At 33.0% G+C, this 20,102-nt stretch overlaps 5 protein-coding genes across 9 annotated transcripts; all 5 read right to left on the bottom strand.

Annotated features, from left to right (window-relative positions):
• Positions 1-491: 491 nt before the first annotated feature.
• Bma-ggtb-1 (Uncharacterized protein) lies at positions 492-4,967 on the bottom strand (the record flags this gene model as incomplete). Of its 2 annotated transcripts, XM_001898058.2 has the most annotated exons (8): positions 492-623; positions 809-880; positions 959-1,047; positions 2,632-2,743; positions 2,828-2,941; positions 3,228-3,386; positions 4,368-4,565; positions 4,845-4,967. In XM_001898058.2, 8 exons carry the CDS (start codon positions 4,965-4,967, stop codon positions 492-494), a joined length of 999 nt encoding a protein of 332 aa, XP_001898093.1. The 2 variants fall into 2 exon arrangements, with proteins under 2 accessions (XP_001898093.1, XP_042931212.1); XM_043075278.1 differs by lacking the exons at positions 4,368-4,565; positions 4,845-4,967 and having other exon boundaries at positions 3,228-3,383.
• A 1,610-nt stretch (positions 4,968-6,577) lies between these two features.
• On the bottom strand, positions 6,578-12,281 carry Bm13711 (Uncharacterized protein; the record flags this gene model as incomplete). 2 transcript variants are annotated; one of them, XM_043075276.1, is made up of 16 exons in its annotated part: positions 6,578-6,763; positions 7,624-7,761; positions 8,035-8,140; positions 8,384-8,418; positions 8,831-8,937; positions 9,051-9,126; positions 9,187-9,390; positions 9,531-9,618; positions 9,741-9,871; positions 10,002-10,082; positions 10,317-10,428; positions 10,624-10,756; positions 10,885-11,031; positions 11,348-11,446; positions 11,785-11,941; positions 12,267-12,281. In XM_043075276.1, the coding sequence occupies 16 exons, from the start codon at positions 12,279-12,281 to the stop codon at positions 6,578-6,580; spliced, it is 1,815 nt and encodes a 604-aa protein (XP_042931210.1). The 2 variants fall into 2 exon arrangements, with proteins under 2 accessions (XP_042931210.1, XP_042931211.1); XM_043075277.1 differs by lacking the exons at positions 6,578-6,763; positions 7,624-7,761; positions 8,035-8,140; positions 8,384-8,418; positions 10,002-10,082 and having other exon boundaries at positions 8,904-8,937; positions 9,047-9,126.
• Positions 12,282-13,157: 876 nt separating this feature from the next.
• On the bottom strand, positions 13,158-14,104 carry Bm4468 (Uncharacterized protein; the record flags this gene model as incomplete). Of its 2 annotated transcripts, none has more annotated exons than XM_001898055.1 (3): positions 13,158-13,364; positions 13,545-13,709; positions 13,958-14,104. In XM_001898055.1, 3 exons carry the CDS (start codon positions 14,102-14,104, stop codon positions 13,158-13,160), a joined length of 519 nt encoding a protein of 172 aa, XP_001898090.1. The 2 variants fall into 2 exon arrangements, with proteins under 2 accessions (XP_001898090.1, XP_042931209.1); XM_043075275.1 differs by lacking the exon at positions 13,958-14,104 and adding an exon at positions 13,781-13,855.
• A 659-nt stretch (positions 14,105-14,763) lies between these two features.
• Positions 14,764-16,282, bottom strand: Bm1677 (Uncharacterized protein; the record flags this gene model as incomplete). The annotated part of the gene is made up of 5 exons (XM_001898054.2): positions 14,764-14,997; positions 15,118-15,301; positions 15,550-15,646; positions 15,771-15,918; positions 16,193-16,282. The coding sequence occupies 5 exons, from the start codon at positions 16,280-16,282 to the stop codon at positions 14,764-14,766; spliced, it is 753 nt and encodes a 250-aa protein (XP_001898089.1).
• Positions 16,283-17,571: 1,289 nt separating this feature from the next.
• On the bottom strand, positions 17,572-18,929 carry Bma-rpl-30 (Uncharacterized protein; the record flags this gene model as incomplete). Of its 2 annotated transcripts, XM_043075274.1 has the most annotated exons (4): positions 17,572-17,746; positions 18,270-18,415; positions 18,657-18,701; positions 18,801-18,929. In XM_043075274.1, the coding sequence occupies 4 exons, from the start codon at positions 18,927-18,929 to the stop codon at positions 17,572-17,574; spliced, it is 495 nt and encodes a 164-aa protein (XP_042931208.1). The 2 variants fall into 2 exon arrangements, with proteins under 2 accessions (XP_042931208.1, XP_001898088.1); XM_001898053.2 differs by lacking the exon at positions 18,801-18,929 and having other exon boundaries at positions 18,657-18,674.
• Between the last annotated feature and the right edge of the window lie 1,173 nt (positions 18,930-20,102).

Raw genomic sequence — 20,102 nt, 5'->3', positions numbered from 1 at the left:
ACCGTTAATGACAAGGTACTCTGTTGCGCACTCCCGCATCCTTTAATTACCCACTTTCCAATTAATGCGCTCCTTGCACCATCTCAGCATAATGCACACTACGACCCATTTTAAGAATTCATTTTTTGAATTTTTTAAAATAAGAAATGTTCAAAACAATGAATCTTTTCTCGCCCTGGTTAATGCCTAAAACATAACACTAATTCCAGCATTTCGTCCAAAAATAGAATAAGGCAAAATGAAAGCATTTTTCATCACTTCATTCTTTGTTCAAAAAATTAAAACAGTTAGCCAATGCATGTTATGATTTAATATAAAGAATTTTGTAAAACTATATTTACTTTAAAAACAAGAAGAGAACATCAGAAAAGTATTATTTAGAATGCTGCACAACATAACGAAGATGTGACGCAGTTTGTATCAATAAACAATGTAGCAACTAAAAGAAAGAAGCAACCTTACCATATGGTTTTTTCAATGAAGAATTTTCTTTAACAGATAGATAAATCACCAAGGCATTTTTTCCCCATGCAAAATACAGGGTCGACTGCTGCCAATGATTTACTGTAAGCACCAAGTAAGCTCAATCCTGCTAGACCAAAAACTGTATGGAAAGGATCAGTCTAAAAAAAAGGCTAAAAAGACATTTCTGATAAGAAGACTGGCATAATTACTAAAACTATGCAGTCAACAGTAAATCTTTTCAGGAAAGGAGAAATAGACCAAGATGCACCATGATCAATAAATGAACTCATTTTTATACTGAAAAACTGCACCACCATAAATGCGAAATGAAATATTGACCTACCACATCTCCCGGTCTATCAGCGAAACCGCCATCGTTGTCCTGACAAGCTAATATGAATTTTATCATTGATTTCTGAAACAACTGCCAAATTTAATAAATAAATCACAAAAGTTTACTATGCTAAGTAATAATCTTGGAAGTGTTACTAACATTATCAATCCAGTGTAATCGTCCAAGTATTTTCAGTGATGCAAGTACCCACCACGAATAACAAACATCAGGTAATTTCTCTGGTCTACCTAAAAATTTTCATCAAAAATCAACAAGATCAAAACAACATCGGTCTCAGTTATACAGATAAACAGAACTTTATGTACATCTGTTCATTTTTTACTGCCTAGTGCAAATGAATATTAGACATTTCCCACGAACATTTCTTTATACATTAACAAAATGTATCTCATTAAGTATTTCCTGATTGCAATCAGTTTGTTTATATATATTAGAAGATATAACAGGAAGTAAGTACTTTAGAGACACTGTAACAACTTTAATGAATATTTCTATTCTTCCCCTTTTCTCCTTATTCACTGTTGTTGATGACATGTCCGATAATGCGCATAATGATGCGTAAATCGTATAGCCCTTTAAAAGAGAATGTAACATTTATGCACAGTTAGATGAACAGTGGTAAAGGACAACTATTTTAATTTATTATGTTTCACGCCACGTGCCCTTTATTGGTTATCCTCTTAGTACAAACATCTCCATCAGCATCATTTCGCAAAGGTCACCTTGAACCAATTCAAAAAACAACCTACACTTATAATGCAAACACAGGAAAAAAAATTCCTTTCTCTTAAAGAATATCACAGTCATACATTCTACTGTTTCGTGAAAAACATTAAAATGATTTCAACTAACATTATACAGCAGCTTTTCAAATTGCAGCTCAAATAATTTCAGAAGAACTAATTATGACAAACTACTTGAAATAATTACTATTGTTGAGATGAAACAAAAATTGAGAAGCATAGAATGCGGAGGGAAAGTGAACGTATTACATATTCTTAACCAAAGTCTTTTACAACTTCTGAAAAGGCCACCGTACCTTCCCTATGAAATCTAACAAACTTTGCAATAACTACTACACTTGTCGGTAACTGTATAATGCCCTTAAATGCAGAGTTTGGTGATTTAATAATGGCTTGTAAGGGAATGACAAGATAGTTAACAAGAAGAAGGGAAGCAGCAGGGATATGCAGTAAATCATTCAATGAAAGTGGTGTCAGGTTATTATCTGGTGATGCCTTCACTCCTTTCACTCACTCTGCAGGGATCAACTAATGTAATACAACAACAGTAATAGTATAATACATTATGTCATTAGTTGCTGCTAAATCTCTCTTTACACCGGTAATTTGAATAACTCATATTCATTATAGGAAAGATTATGTTCAATTAAATAAAGTATATTTCGCTCAGGAAGCTGAGAACTGTATCCCTTATTTTTTCAATTTCAAATATAACTCGGCGACATGCTACGGAGTTAACAACATTTTGCGTTGAACTCTGATGTTTAACCTCTCACAACCATCCTATGCATTTTCAATCTTTCCTTTTTTTCTGATCAGTATAAAATTATGTTTTAATCATTTTCGTTTTGTTGACTGAACGCTTCATATTTTCTAAAATGTTTACAGAAAACTCATTCACTGCAAAAAAATTTGAACAATCTAAGCAACTCTCATTCTGTAATGAGAGAGATACATAAGTTTTCTATTTGTTCCTTTAAAAAAAATTATTATTATTCTTTCAAGCTGGAAGCAATATAGAACTTTACTATAACATAAACCGAACAAAATCTCTAAAATCAAACACACCATTCAGGCCACCTGATCGACATTGTCTCTCGGCCAGCCACCGAGCTGTTCGCTGAGTATCGATCATTTCTAAGCAATCTGCTATCGCCAAGCTTCCCAAACAACAATATACCTGATAAAAAATTTATCATTCTTAATATTATTTAAATTAAATTTCAAGTATATCACTGAGGTCAGAATAATTATGGTTGCAAACCTGTCCGGCATGGCTTTCTGAACCAGGTCTGGTTCCAAATCCACCATCGAAATTGTAACAATTAAGAATATAATCAACAGCTTTTCCAACATTTATTGAGTTCTCCAACTTCCCCTAAAATGAACAGAAACCCATTATTTACATCTAACTAAGGATTCCACATACACACATATTTGAAGAAAATAATTTAATAACAAGAAAAGATGAATCACAGCTTTCTTTATTTCCATTGATTTTTAAAAAATTTGCCTTTCATAAAAAAAAAAAAAAAAAAACTTTCGCATGCTCAGTGAATTTCTTTGCTATATATAATTCATACTTTCTTACTAGTTATTCCATTTTATAGAGGGAGATCTCTATGTAAGTAAATTTGTCATTATGTTTAAACTTTATGGCTTACAATTAGATGAAGTGTAGCCAGTGCACAGAACGAAAAGCGAGTATCAATCTCATTGTATTCATCGCCACCAAAGCTTCCATCTTCATTTTGTAATGATGCAACATAGCAGGATACCGCATCTGTATCAATTTCGTCCAACTTACCCAACATTACCATTATCTGAAATGTCCCAATACAGGCATCTCTTTGAAAACAGTTATATGAAAATTCCATTATGTCTTCTATACAGTTAAGGTTCATAGTTAATTTCATGGTTCTGGATATTTTCAAGATTTTCCAGAAGTTAATTTATCTCTTATGAATCAAGTTTTATTTCCTTAAAAAAAAAAAAAAAAATTAATGGGAGATGCAAAGAAAACATAACACAAAATATGAATTCGTGGCTGATTATATTCCCAAAAAGACTTCCAAGGAAGCAAAATAACAAGAAAGACAGATGGGAAGAAAACATACAGGAGATAAGTGGTCTATTTTAAGCTACTGTCAATGATGATCAATAAAAAAACATATGACAAGAACCTCGATGATCAGTGGTGGCAAAATATTTCAGTAAGTTCATATGCAAGCGGTGAGGAAAACAAAAAGTACAAGGAAAATGCAAAGTACAAGGTAATTGCATGCAATCATCAATTCCTAACCCAAGCAGATGAACTAATTTACATTGCACAATGTTCGCTCTACAATCATCTCTCTTTTGACCAGTACCGCAACGTAATCTTTCCTTAGCATATTTATTTCCATGCGGCAAACTGTGGATTACGCAGCGGCAGATGGTGATTCAAAGGAAACCTTTAGAAGAAAGAAGTCACAGGTGCATCAGGGTCGGTCATCAGAAGTCGTCAACACGCTTCGTTTAATGATATAATACACATTTCACAATTGGAAACGGCTTAATTCGTTTGAATTTTGTGAATTAAATAATTATATTACTTTGATTTTTAAATGAAAAAAATATTTTCATCAGTTATTATTAATCATGTTTGAGCATTTCATATGCATTCATCTGAATGAAAATTTAAATTGGAATGGAAATTCAGTATACCTAAACATGATTCATAAAATGCAAAATTGCCATATGTTTGTGTACTCTGTTTGGACTTGCTTCTATAACAATTGAAAGAACAATAAGCATAAGTTTACTTGCACAGCACTTAATGTATGCAGTAAGTGGGCATCGTGTTCTTCAGCAGGCGCAAAGCCACCATTTGGTTGCTGACATCGTTTCACATAATTCGCAATCTCATTAGTGTCCATTTTAGTCAATCGATTCATTATATCCATTGCTTGCAAGCACCAATAGATACCGCTCATTCGAAGATATTCTGTAGTGACATTTTCCTGTAATTAAAAGCATGGAACCTGACGAAATACTTGTACAAAAGAAAATGACCTTTGCATTTCAGATGATGTAACGATCAACTCTTCACGATCGATTCTAATACCAACACAATAATATCGATTTCGAACTTTAATGAAACAAATTCATTATGATTCAGGTAATAAGAAACTTTAAAATACAAGTACTAAAAAAATATAAGTTAAATAAAAGGTCGGAGTTCTGGAACTAGCAAACACCGTGGTACGTGAAGTACGCAAATAACTAATCGAATCACTTACATAAGATTCTTTGTTTTCGACACAGTGGTGGATGAAATCCACGTGCTTTGTAAGTAACAATTCACTAGCTGCTTCTTTACTAATAACCACATCTTTACGGCAATAATCAAGAAAGATATCCATATTCTGAATTGAAAAAAAAAAATAGTGGAGTTAAACTTTTTACATCCATATCTGTATTGAAAAAAAAGCTGTGAAATCAAACTTTTTGGCATCTATCGAGAATCTAGAAATAAGAACGTGTATGTTAAATGATAACTTGGCCTGATTTAGTGCCAATTACTTCATGGCATAATTAATATGAGTCCTTCTGATATCAGTCTAGTATTCAATACAATATCAATGATACCACAGAATGTGAAGATGAGAGCGAGCGTGACACATTGTTGCATGATAAGTACCGTAGTTGTCTATTGTGTGCTCATTAGAAAATTACACTCAGATCTTGATAACAGTTAACTCATCTACTATTAGGTAATTAAAACGTGTAAAAAAGATGCAATCAATCATGGCATGAAGAGGGAGTATATAAAAAGGAGAAAATCAGAGAGAGTATATCAGTCGTGTTGTCAAAATTTCCATTTACTTACCCTCCATCTTCTTCATCCTTTTCTCCCTGGAAAAATATGTCAACAGATGGGCAAATGGAGAAATGGGCGGGAGCAAGACATCATTATACAGGGAAAGACTTAAATTCGGTACGAAGTGGATGGGAGGGATAGCACTTCGATTCTGATTGTTTCAAAATTTATATAAAATTCTAGAGAAATCTCATATATCTCTAATACATACATCTATTTCTTATATATTTGCTTTATAATTACTCCGTTATCCAAAACAAACAGTCTTCGGTAATGTTATAGTCTGAAGTGTACCTGATCTCTAAGCCTCGAAAGCTCTCAACTGTTATTGCCTAAAGTGAGAAATATAACAAAATATTTTATCGAATCCGAAATCACACTACGACAAGTGCACCATGATATAAAAATTTTATTCATAATCAAAAAAAAAAAAAAAAACCATAATCTTCGCAATCCCTTCTGAATGAAGATACAAATCATTTTTAATGGACAGTTTTTTATTTCTAGCTTAGAAAATCTCATACAAGCGAAGGAAAAAAAGATATGATAAATATTACTGATGAAAAGGATAAAATCGACGAAATTAAAATAACTTTATTAGAAAAAAAATCCCTAGAAACAATTTTTAGAAATTCCTGTACTATTTTGGACATGATTTGCTTCCTTATCTTCTCTTTTTATTATTCCAAACCTAGTTTTCACGAGGCCAGACCATGAGTTATTGTAGAACGATACAGACCGAATAGCACATTTTGATAAGACTAACATTAGAACTGAACTTCAACATTTTCAGATAAAATCATACCTAAACAACGTAATCATAACCCAACAAGAGAGGGAATAACATAATAAAAGAGACCAACTCGATACTTAAAATAATAAGGAAGAATGATTATCAAGCAATACAACTTTGCTACCTATTCAACATGATGTAAGATCAACTGACGATGAAATAAGGGACATGTAAACATCGCACTAGTTGTCCAGTGTTAATTTACTATTGCAAGAAAAGTAAGCAATTATTCCCTAAAAACAAAACTAAATAAAGTTGAGCAAAGTTAAGACAAAATGCGACATAACTTTTGACATAACCTTGAGTGAGAGTATTCCCAAGAAGCAATAAGAGCAACCAATTGCAATTGCTAGATATATTCAAATTTCCGTAATATTATTATCGAGTAAAAGGTTCCTCAGTCGTACAATTTCTTTTTCAAGTTCTTCGATACGATTCTTAAGAGATTCCACATTTTCTCCAATTTTACCAAGTTTAGAGGTAATTTCAAAAGCATGAATTCGTTCCTGTGGATCTTCTTTACACATTTCTTTAATCAAATTAGCCTGAAAGAAGACAATGATCAACAACTGTTAGTCAGTAGAATGGTAAAGTATTAAACAAACTGCGCTGTGATAAGCAATTAAAATTCTCGATTAGTCCGTTTTGCAAATCTTCCACTCCATCATGAAACTAAAGTGGAAACCGACAAAAGCCCTTCGAACTCCGATAAAGCTTTACTCTGCTTCTCCAGCAACCTAAAAGATAATGCGCCAACTCTAAATGCACCATTCGGCAACATTGACGTAGCACTACATTTCATTGATGGATATAACGGTCGTTGCATTATGTAATAATGGTGGAAATGGTCGAAAGAAACGACTAATATAACGAGGCCTTGCACATTTGTTAGAAGAAAAATGTTTTTGATTAGCTTTATGAGTTTTATAATTAGTTAAAATATCCTATCGATAGGTTTTTCAGTGCAATGTTCTTGGTATCATCGAATTCAAACATAAATCTCGTAGCCAACTATTTAGGCTATGTATCATAAGCTAAATACTTTGAATTCACACTATTATTCTACACGGATACGGATATTCACTACGTATGATTATCAGCTTACTGAAAGTTAATTAAAAATTAAAAATTTTCACTCATGTGGTAACGCTCATGATGAAAATGACGAGATAATGGATGTATTGAAAATGCCTTTAGATTTTTATTTTAGTCTCTTCTATCTGCATTCAACAGTGAAAAATAGAGGATTGGATGAACTTGGTGAAGAAAGCCTTGGGAATATAATCAGGATATATAAGTGCTATGATAAATTGTAAAAACATTGAAAAACTTGAATAGAAATAATACTGACGAAATGATAGACTGGCATTACTTTTTTCAGCCACAAAATCAGCAAATGGTGAACCTCGTCGGGAAAAGAAGTATTGAATTCCTCGGTTAGTTTTCCTTTCTTCAATTCCCCAATAGCTTCTAATCGCTCCATTTGTGTACCAAATGGAATACATAGTTCAAAAAACACAATTCCAGCGCTGTAGATATCTACCTGAGATGGTTAAAATATATCTCCAGCCCATTTTTATATCCTTCTAAATCAAAAATTTAACTAGATAGAAAATTGTGGAAATTTCGGGATTGCTGAAATCTAAAATTGTCAAAACACTTTAGGAGTAATCAAAACTGAATATTGAACAGTTTATATATGGATTCATGGCTTTTATGACTCTCAGTGGAAGTTAAATCATAACTGTTCAGAATTATTAATCATACAAATAAAATATCCTAAATTCCACGTAAAGAAATAATAACAATCACTCACTGCACTATCGTATACAGTAGAATTCTGTTGTTCGGGTGCTGCGTATACGGAAGTACCAACACCTAAGCTGTGTGTAGTTGTTGTCTCACTTTCAGTAACTGCAGCACTGTAAACTACTTTACTTTAATGTAGGCATGCTAGTCCAAAATCGCCCAAAAGTACAGATGGAATTGGAGAACTCTCGTTACGAAGGAAAATATTGCTCGGCTGAAACCAAATTACATTCAAACATTGATATCAATATTAGAATGGATCCAATGTCATTAAGCATGAATTTAGTAGTTTGAACAATTAAATTCGAAAAAATGATCACACCCCATCAAGAAGTATGATTAAAGTACTACTTTACCAATTGGGCCAGATACTTAATTTTCCTAGCAAAATCTGAAGATTCACCAAATTAAATTATATTTCAGATTGCTGTAATATAAATTTTGAGTCTTAATAATTTCAATCAAAAATCAATGTATTATGATGTTAAACAAAATATAATTGCGAGATTACAATGTCGAAAAATTCAAGAGTTCATCAATCAAAAAAAGTTACTGGTATAATACATGTATGAGTTATAAGTTGACGCAGATAGTTTGCTCAGATAGTTCGCGCTTCGAACGTCCATTTGCACAAAATTATTTTTTACAAACATAGAAATGAGACAAAACCAATCAAATGAAATTAAAATAAAGCTAAGCTACAATAAAAAACACCAGATCGTTGCTTTTTCGGGCTTATTTTTTGGAATTTTACATAAAACGATAACCAACTATTTTCTGAAGTTTAACAGAACAAAACAAACTTTGATATCTCGGTGGATAATTTTTTTGGAATGTAAGTGAGTCACGGCAGACATTAGTTGCTTCATAATGTTTCTATTCAGCTGTCGATCTATTTTCGGCCTGATTTCTGCAACGAATTTGATCTAACGGCATACATTTAAAAACCCTTTTGCAACCCTTTTTAACACTCCAGTCGAGCGATCAATAACGATCTTCAGAAAATGAGAATAAAAAACATACCGGCATTTCGTTCAGCAAAATAATCATTTAGAGTGCGTGAACAAAGTTCCATCTGTACAAACATAACTGCAGTACCCTAAAAATAAATTTCTCGATGCAGAAAACTTCAATTTCAGAATCAATGAATTCCGCTCACCGAGTGAGGTAGCATTAGATTTACTGGATCAGTCCTCGCACTTCCTCTTGCAATCGTTAAGCTTTCATTGGGAGAAACACTCTGATTCATTTTCCACCCTCTTGAAACCGTTGAACTCGAAATGAATGGAGATTCCTGCGTCCAAAAACGATCTCGTTTTACAGGAATTGTGCTAAATTCCTTTCTGGAATTACCCTTCCCAGCCTAAATCAAAGAAAAAAATCTCTGTATAAAAATGACGAATTTTATGGTTTTGAACAAAAAGCCATCTTGTGCAAAAATATTTAAAGAAAAAGAAAAAAATCTTGAAAAAAAAATGCAATCTTTTGTGAGGCAATGCATACCATCTGAGCAAGTTTTGAGTAATCATTAACTGCCAAAGAAATAGTTTTTCTTTCTTCTTTAGATGAATTCTTCTGAACAACTTCCTCCCTTAATTTTAAATTTTATTTGAACCACAAAACTACTGATAGTAAAAACAACAAAATTCGGAAACAACACCGCATTTGGAGAAAATAACATTTAAAATAAAAAAGAACAACGACCTTACTCACTCTTCATTAGAATATTCATCCTTATCTTCGCATGACGATGTTTGTAGATCTTGCAACTCCAGCCAAGCTCCATAATATCGCACAATATTCCTGTGTTGAACAACTGCTAGCAAGCGAACTTCATTGACAATCTACAATTTGATGAATTTTGAAAGCTAAAATAAAGATTCACACTTTCTCAAAATCAATCTTTGAAGTTTGAGTTATAATGTATTACAGAAATTTTATTCGCTTTTGAAATTACTCATTGAGATAACTAACTTTCGCCACCGGCTTAGACATCCTCAAGTTGAACTGAATTTTTTTTATAGCATAATCGCAATCATCAATATTAGAATGTACCTTAAACGAAAACTTATGCTGAAAAGAGTTTCTCCAACCTATAAAATCTCACTCTAATTTTACTTGAAAGGAAAAAAAAAAAAATGAACATGGCAGAAATGTCTCCGTCCAATTAAGTTTTAAAAGCAAAATTTATACACCTACGGTTTTTTCTCATAAATTTACCCACAAGTTCATTTTTCTCATAAATTAAGCATGTCCTAATACTTAAGAAATTTAAGGTCCAAGCACTACATGAAAAACTTCTCCAAAGCCTCCACGTCCAATGCTCCTGATTTCTTTGAAATCGACGCTATATCGGCTGGATAAAAAATAATTCCTTTTTTCAGGATTATTAACGGTTAAACTGCAATCAAACTCCAAATTATTTGGGTGTTTTCCCTCTTAAAATAGACATGAAGTGAAAACATTCCTAAAATGGATTATTTTTAAAAAAAAAATCTGAAATGAATTTTCTTCAGTACAGCGACATTATATATTGATTAAAGAACAATCACTTTTCTGCATAAATATTTTTAACACAGGCACGAGGGTACTATACCTTTTTCCGATTTTCAGGTTTGTAGCAGCATTCAAAGCTTCCGTTATTCTCCTCCTAATTGCGATGCGAAATGCTCCATAATCTTCGGAGAGATATGAAGAATGGATAAAGTGTCCAGCAACCTGCCTCAAAACTAAAACAATCACATGATCCAGTAAGTATCTTTTATCATCCAAAAATTATGGCATCTAAATAGATTTGAGCGAGGAAACACACAAATTTCAAAAGCTGTGCTAATCCTAACATAAGCGAGAATTATACCTTCCCGAAACTGAATATTCAAACCCTCAAATTCACCGTCGCACAGCATTTCAATGATCGATGCAAAAAAAATTTCCATCTGAAACTGTTTTGTCCTTTCCTTATTTTTCGTTGTTTTCGATGAATGTAGAGATCTATCCTCGCCATCTAAATAAACACAAAATTAATTGAAAGTTCTAAAGAAGCTATGATAATTACTTAAAATATATAAATTCCGATCGCTTAGAATACAGTATTATGAGTTAAGAACGGTAAAGAATGAGAATAATTTAGAGAGGCAAATATCTATCTTCTAGTGACTATCTCAAATAATCTAATCATATTTCGCAGTTTAACTGCGTTCTTCCAAATTAATGGTTTCATACACGAAGGAACAAGGTTTAGGTGAGGGAGATAAAACGCTGGAAAGTGCAGCCAAAGTATCAACTCAATCTACAGAAGTCTTTCAAAAGTAGAGATTTACATGAAAAACTTGTTGAAATCCTTGGTGCGACAATCCATTTTTCCAATTCCTCGTCCATATTATTATCGCTACTAGTGTTCTCGCCAAATGAAAAGAATTCTAGAAGTTATACATATCTCTTAAAGCACTTCGTGAATTTTTCTACTGTATTATACTCAATTTTTAAAATGCATGAAGTCATTACCATAATTACAAACTAAACGATCTGAAGGGTCAAGTGAGAGCAAACATTACTACAAGATTGCAAGATTAATATTACCCTTGCTTTTTATAACATTAAGATTTTAATTCTTAGACACTTAAATTAAGTCGTATAGGAAGCCAAATTTATAACTTACTCTACATTTCTGTAATCTACGATTAATAAATAATTAAGTTTAGTCCAAATATTTGCAAACTTCCAGATGAATTCGTACCACGATAATTAAAAATGGAACCTTCAGACGTCAAATTAGCATTTAAACCACAGACATTACTGCCAGCATCTTTCGCATTTTTATTCCGTTTCTTGACTATTTTCTCTTCGTCTATCGAGTAGTCGCTGCCTTTGGATTCAGAACTAGTTCCCGACAACAAGTCAATTCCACTGCAATCCTACAATAAATTGAACTCACTGAATGTTATCTGAAAACTGAAGATGCTGTCTCATAATAAAAAAGAGTTTCACTCAATTATAATTTAAACAGCAAATAGATTAATATAAAAAATGGGTGTTTCTTCCTATAAGATTAACGCTCCAGCACTCATTTGAGACGAAAAAATTTGGTGTAGTGAACTAGTGAACCCCCTTTTGGAATTTTCTTAAAAGTCAGATCTAGGCCATATATATTACATCAACGCACAGTAATACATAAAACTTATTTACTTCAAAACGACCACTAAATGTAGAAAAGACTGGAAATAAAAAACGAATACCTACTTTAATGTGCACCATATCGTATTCTGCGAATTGTTTCTAACAACGAGACAAATCCCACAATGAATTCAATAACTTCATTGTTACTGATAATTCAACACTAATAGCTACAAACTGATATCGCTATATTACTCTTCTATCAACATCATCAAACTTCGAAATCGGAAGATTCAATAATTATTTAAAAATGTCAAATCTTCCGTTTCCAATATCTTGATAACAGCTGCAGAAATAAAGCATGAAATAAGTATCAGCAGAACTCCCTTCAAGAAAATTGAATAATATTCAAATTGAGAAGACATATCTGTTTCACAATTAAGTAGGTCAGCCACACAAAGAAAGGAAAAGAGAAGGGAGCAAAGCAAAAAACTACAAGTTCTTTTTCGTTTGCGATGAGCCATGAATGAAGAAATCAAAATCAAAAACATCTCAACTCAAAGTTTTAACGAACCATTGAATACAAGTTCAAACAAATCAGCTTTCTCAGTTTGAGCAACTGAAAAGTTCTAAACTTCACCAACCAAAAGATTGAATTAGCATTAAATAACTGTCGTTATAAATAGCCTGCAGTCATCATTAAAATTTTATGTGTTTTAAGTAGTAAAATAAAGCTACTACAGAAGATAGATAAGTGTATCAACGGAAACAATGAAGAAAAAGGAAAAAAGTATAATAGATATAAAAACCAGTATCAATTCTTATAGAAATGACATTTCAACTTTTTCTATTTCAATTCAAAACATCCAACTAAAATTTTTAAAGTGAAAATTTTGATCCCATTAAAACTTTTGAGCAACAACTAGCGAGAATTGCATATATTACGTATTTTGCTTTGTATAAATTAAATTCGTGAATCGAAACGGTTTTCTTCAAAACATATCAATCCTATAAAAGTTAATATTCACAAGAGCCATCCTTCCAACCATTTAACCATCGTTCCTTCCATTGAGTACAGTCATATTCAGGTTTACCAAGTTTCTTATTAACTCTGTTATGTAATCCACACATCCACAATGAAAAACTTTCACGGTCTTCAACATCTGGAGGATGTTTTGCCAAATCTCGGCGTAAATCTTCCGCACAATGCGAGCATGGATACGCCTATAAAAAATAATGCGAAATAATTTTTGCGAATTCTTTCCAAATACTGAATAAGTATTAGTGTATAAGTTTACAGCAGTAAAACTGTACAAAGTTCAATGCAGAAATATCTTCATGTAACAAGTACTAAATCAACAAGTACTTGGTTACTAAACAACAGCTGAAAAGGAACACTACTACCTTTCCTAAGAGATCCATTAGCACAATTGCATTCTTTTTTTGTTCTGGTGTTGGCTTAAGGGGATAATATGCTGCTATTGTATGAAGCAGATTCCAAGTTGAATTTCCTAATTTTTCAGTAGTAAGAGGACAGTCGCTCCTCACTGGTTTCGTTTTAACTGATCCCTGAAAGAACTAACCATATATTTCAGGAAAATTTTTATTTTCATGGGTTATTGTTGCAATGAAAAGACAACCTGATGGGTACTGAAATTCATCAAATATTCCAGAATACGACGGTTATTTGTAAAAACGACTAAAAGAACGCACATTCAAGTCATAAATCATTTTCACGATAATCAGCAATAAAAAAAAAAACCCTCTTCAGGAACATTACTTCATTCCTTCCATGCTGCAATGAACAAAATACAAACTGATGAAGCCTGAATAGTTAATGATTGTCGTGCACCATTCTCTGCGGACACTTTTCCGGCTAATTTTCGAGCACGTTCCATCAACTCTTCAACGCTCACACATGCACGACAATGTTCACTGCCAGAGGTAGGTGAAGAAGCCGACATTGCAAATACTACCTGCCATAACAAATATGTACTCCCAAATTTGGGAAAATGAATAACTCCCACAATTCCCTATTACCCATTACTTTGAGGTAGACACAATATGTATCTGTAACTTCCATTGACAAAAAGGATACTATGCTCATCACATCTCACAAAAAGGCTTTTATCAAAACTGGCACTTATAGAAAATAGAATGCTGCAATTAGGACATTTGCACAATACAAGCAAATGACAAATCAATGGTAATGTAATGCAAACAGTTATGAGAATCACAAAAGTTTTCTTTCTTTTATGAGCTTCCATATAATGCCAATAATAGTGCAGCATGAAGGGAAATAACTTCTTCAAATTAGCTTTAAAAAAAGATTAAATAACTTTGGGGAAAAACTGAAAAACTTGAAGAAAATGGAATCTAAAAAAATACTTCAGTGACCAACTGATAGAACCGATTCATGAGTTAGCAAAAACTACGGCAAGTGTAGAAAGAAAGATGTCAAAACATGAACAAGTATTTCAATCTTCGCTTAACAACAAATTTAGTACTCTATAATGCGGTGAAAAGACATAATGCTGTAAGACAGCGACGAATGTCTGCTTTTATTTCCCGAATAAGGCTACCTAAAACTACTTAAAACTTATAAATAAAAAAAAAGTCAAAATTAATGTAGTCGACTAAACGACGCAGCACGATGACCGATGTAACAAGTTTCATCCGACAAAGAATCAACTGAAGACGACGGTATACGTAATATTTCGCGAATGTGATGCAAAATTAAGTCGATAGCAACATTATTATCAGCACCACGTGGAACAATAACATCAGCATACTTCTTGGTCGGTAAGCAAAATTCCTCGAATGCTGGTTTCACAAGATTCAGGTACTGATGGAGAACCTAAAAGTAGAAAAATAATTGAAACATTTAGGTCTATTTGCATTGCACGTTTCCATCGATTTTTATACAAGAAACTTTACTTTTATAACATGTAAATAAGAATTTTTTTGAGTCATTTACTTGGGAGAGCGAGCGTCCCCTTTCCTGTGTATCTCTTTGGACACGTCGAGCTAAACGATCATCGGAGTCAGCATCAACAAACAGTTTCATATCAAAAAGATTTCGCAGTTCTTGGTCATAGAGAATCAATATTCCTTCAACAATTATAACATCTGCTGACTCAATCACATCAGAATCCTTCGACCTGCAAAAACTTCTAAGGAAATCACCAACGTTAGTAAAAATAAAAACTGGTTCAAATAATTACTTTGAGAAGCACAGATACTATGAACAAGTCTGTCTGTCACAGCAAAATCCTTTCGTAAATATTACGAAAGATTGAAAAAATTATCACTTCACTAATACACTATATGAGCTTAAATATTAAACACTTTTTTTACAAAAATTACAGTCAAAATACATGAAATTTATTAAAAAATGTGAAAGCTTAACCTCGAATTCGTGCAAAAGTCATATTTTGGAACGATGACACTTTCACCTTTCTTCATTTTGTGAAGAATTGATATCATAAGGGTAAATTCAATGGCATCTAAACTCTTGAAAATTAGAAACACTGTGTAGTAACAAGGAAATAAAAGCTTTATTTCTTCGACATTGAAACAGCTGCAAATGAAATTTCCTATGAAAAACCTCAATGAATTAAGATATGGAACCTGGATGATCGAAATTAAATTCCCCGCGATTTGCCTTTCTGATCTCCTCATCTGATAAACTGCGATAAAATGAATCTTGTGATATGGTCACTACTCGCCGTTCATGAGCCTTTCCTAGTTTTTCCATTATTCGAGAACATACTGACGACTGAACATTACAAATCATGATCATTTCTAAGTGATATAAACATTGGAGAAATGATAAAACAGTTAATAACTATGTGATAGCTATCCACATCGGTTTATTTGCATTTACTGCTATTTTCATAAGCGCCATTTTTGCTTGGAAAGCTTATTTTCACTAAATCTTGTCATCTATACCACTGTGCGGTTTAAAATTTGTCATATTATAAAGCCATATGATAATGGCGAGAGACTACAATTGGGCATCATTCTTCAGCATGTATATAAAATAAAATAACCTTTCCGGATGCTGTTCCACCAGCGACACCAATAATAAATGGAACTTTTGTCACAGTAGGAAAATGTTCGAAATCATGTACTATACTCATCTTCGGTTTCACACTTTCTTATAGCTACTGGCATTACCTTGTACCTGAAGTAACAAAATATGCAACTGCAAACAAGCACAAATAACACGCTTTTACTTTGCTACCACCATTCGAAAATGATATTAACTATTATCACTTCATATGATCATTCCAATTTGCTTAAAACCGTGATCTGTGATCCATATTTGGATTAGAGTTTTGGCCTTAGTTTTGAAGTATACAGAACTACTTCAAACGTAAAAACATTTCGAAAAAGTTCTAATACTTCCATTATTTTCACGTGATGGAAAAGAGAATGGGGCTCAGTCCTATCAATGAAATACTAAAATTATTTTCAATTTAATAATCAAGCACCACAGATTCATGTTTTGAGAGATCTCAGGAACTATGATTTTTGATTTTCGCACAATATCATGAAAGCAGACCATGAAATTTGGATTTTTTTTTGAAAGCAGTTGACAATGAAAAAAAAGAAAAGATATGACTCTTATGAATCAATTAATACCACTCTCAAAGGACCAGAAAGTCAAGGAAACCAGCACCACTTAGGGTCAACGATCAGAGTATGCTTACAGCGAATACCGTCAAGACGTAACATTTGTTTCTATCGCCGCCTACTACGAAACGCTATATCCCCTGAATTTTTAAATAAATAGTGCCAAAACAAACTTAGATTTCCAATGACATATACTGAGATCTACTAACGGGATGTCTGGGACAGTTTGATACAGAAGTTTGTTAGGATGTCCCAGCTTATTTCCTTGCCTTATCTATGATGTGTATAACGGTAGCTAAGACGTGTACCAATTGATACTTAAATTGCTGATTTCCATTGCTGATATGACTACATGGAGAGGAGGAAATTTCATTTATGTAATGGAACGGATCAGTGAAGGAATATTACCTTCTCCAATTATCTACCTAACAAATCTCATCTGCACCAATTTTATGATACGTGACATCTTTTCTGCTTATATATTAACGTGTGATCAAAGTAATAAAAGCAAGACCTAATCTAATCCCGTTGCCACTATTTCCCTCCAATTTCAATCCAATACTAACAGGACTCCAACTTTAATCCACAGATACAACAACATAACTGATAACTAGGATATAAACCTCCTGTTGAAACCATTCCTTCTTTTGTATCTTTGAAAGTCACAAAGACTTCTAGATTCTGAGTGGGAAAATATTAAAGTATTTAAATGGTTTGTTCAGAACACCAAAGAAAACAGAAGGAAAAATTTATTTACGACTCTTAAAGTAACATCAAAGAAACAAATATAAATTTATGCATTTTCAGATGGCATACTTCGAATAATATCTGAATCTCCAGCATCCGTAATTGATAATGTGCAAACGCGAAACAATTTCCCGCATGCCGTGCCCAATTCAATATTGTTACCGTTGTAATGATGAACACCTGTCTTCGCTAACATCGCGTAATATTCAATTTCACTTTTCCTAAAGTGAACTAAATCTTACTCCGCCGTTATTCGAGTGTAGCGTTGCTAAGCGCATTTCACTCAGCACATTGTGTACGCTTCTTGATTATACCATATATATTTGATCTTATCACAGAATTAATCTGAATACTTTATAACGTTGTAAAATGAAAGTCGAGTCTACGCAATTGAAAAATGTTCGCAGTGATGTTTTAAGGAATTCGTGAAAACAGAGTACAAATGTAAACTCATCAAACTAAAATTAAAGCGTAAGAATAATATTAAAAGCCATGCTTAAAAAAGTGTATTTACAACGTTGCTTGCAGCAAACATCCTACTCTAACTGCTTTACTCGGTTACTCATCACATATTCGATTCAGGATAGGCCAGTGTCACCTAAGGACTGTGAAAACCATAACACTTCAAATCATTTGTAATTAGTAAAAGCAATTTTTTTTTCTTCATTCTTCATTATAATGGAACTACTACTAGTAGTACTACCAAGGTCTTGTTAAGGTAATTCAAGTATATGTACAACAAACCTGAGAGGTGGGGTATTATTAGCGATAATAACCAATTTGGCCTTACCAGCCCGCAATGTTTTTAGTGTTTGCTTGTATCCTAAACAGTACTTTCCACTTTTCATTACCATTGCAAGTCTTGCATTGATATTTTCTGTTGACTTTTTCTGCAAATTTGCTTATACAAATTAAAGCACAAAAAAAAAGTGAAGGAAGGAAACAAGCATAAATTCTGGTAAGTTGTGTGGTTAAAACTATTTTAGAGTTAAAGTCATCTAAACCGCCTCAGTTTTTAGCAATGACAATAGTATATAAGCTCTCCATCTTCACTATCTCTACCACATAGCCTTTTCAGAAGAAAACAAATATACTGACTATATGGGCCAAATTAGCATGAAATACTCAAACCTGCTTCTTCACAGCCATTTCCTCCTGTTTCTGTCGTCCTGCAACCTGTAAAATGACCCACACTTCTTAACAATACCAACTATCCCAGTAATCCATGACCTACCCACGACCACAACCACCCCTTACACCCTAATAACGTTCGACTCCAATGGTGGCACGGCCATGAAAAGTCCAAAATGAAATTGTTAAATCCCGCAACAGCAGTGCTGTATTAGATGATGTGATGTAATGGAATGCGAGGAATGTCTCTTTGTCAGTGTCATAAATTTTCATGCAGTGTTGCTCTTGTCTTACATACCTTTGACGTAAGAGGCTACCGGATTGGGCAGGGAGATTGACAGGGAGATAATGTCCCCTAGATATGCAAGGAGCGAAAGATTCTGCTGTAATGTCATTATTCAGAGATGGACAATTCGACTGCTAATCGTTTACAGAAGTCATTGAGAATCGTTTATTTTACAGTAATTTATGAATTTTTCAGATATCGAGTGAGGTTCTGAAGTTTTGTTTTTTTTTTTTTTTTTTTTTTTTTTTTTCTTTTTTTTGTTTCCAGTTTAATAAACCAAATCTTTCGTTCGAATTTATTTTTGGTGAAAAAAGGTGAGCAATTCCAAGAAAAGTTATTAGTTGGTCCAAGTTTTCTAACTAAATATATAACTGAAAGCTTCAGGGATGAAGAGGTCAGTGGACAAATTCTGATTCTAAGTGCCGAGAAAAGAGGCTTCTTTTTTCGTTTAACTTGATTTCAATTCGTTGCAATAGCTTTTTTTCTATGAGATTAGTGATTATCATATTATTTGAATGAATATTATTTGGATCTAGGTAGCCAATCACGCTAATCACTTAAATATGATAAGTTAGCCGAACAGGTGTATCAAGTTAAATGTTATTGTGCACATTTTCATAAGGCACAACAGTTTTTTGGACTAAAGAGATAAGAAGTGTTATGAATTTGAGCGATGAATGATAATTTGTCTTTTATTCAGTTACAAATTTTTGTGGAATTTATGCATTACTTAATAGTCCCACATTACGAGTGCATATTGACTTCTAATTTGCCTCTTGTTGCTTAAATTTAATTTGCACCAATTCGCCCTCCGATTATTTTCAAATTATGCATTCAGCAGTTCGACCCAAATGTGCAGTTCAAAATCTCCTCTGAATTTTGTTCCAGTTATCTCATGTTTTAATCATATTGCAACTTTTCATTGTCATAGCGTTTAGATATAAAACAAATTTTCGAAATATTAAAGCGATTAACAGCAGAAGTGAACTAATTTTGAATAGAAGTTTCATTTCCAGTTAGAGGAAAAATCAAAATTATTACTCAGCGAATCATTAATCAAACATTTTTCATTGAAAGTTTTAACATTGTTCACTGAAAGTATTGGCTCGTTTGAGTGCGATTGAAAAAAGCACCTGTCATCACAACAAGAATTTTGAATT

This window comes from Brugia malayi, assembly GCF_000002995.4.
Source record: "Brugia malayi strain FR3 genome assembly, contig: Bm_v4_ChrX_scaffold_001, whole genome shotgun sequence".
NCBI classification, from domain to species: domain Eukaryota; kingdom Metazoa; phylum Nematoda; class Chromadorea; order Rhabditida; family Onchocercidae; genus Brugia; species Brugia malayi.
This window is presented reverse-complemented; position numbering and strand designations above follow the sequence as displayed.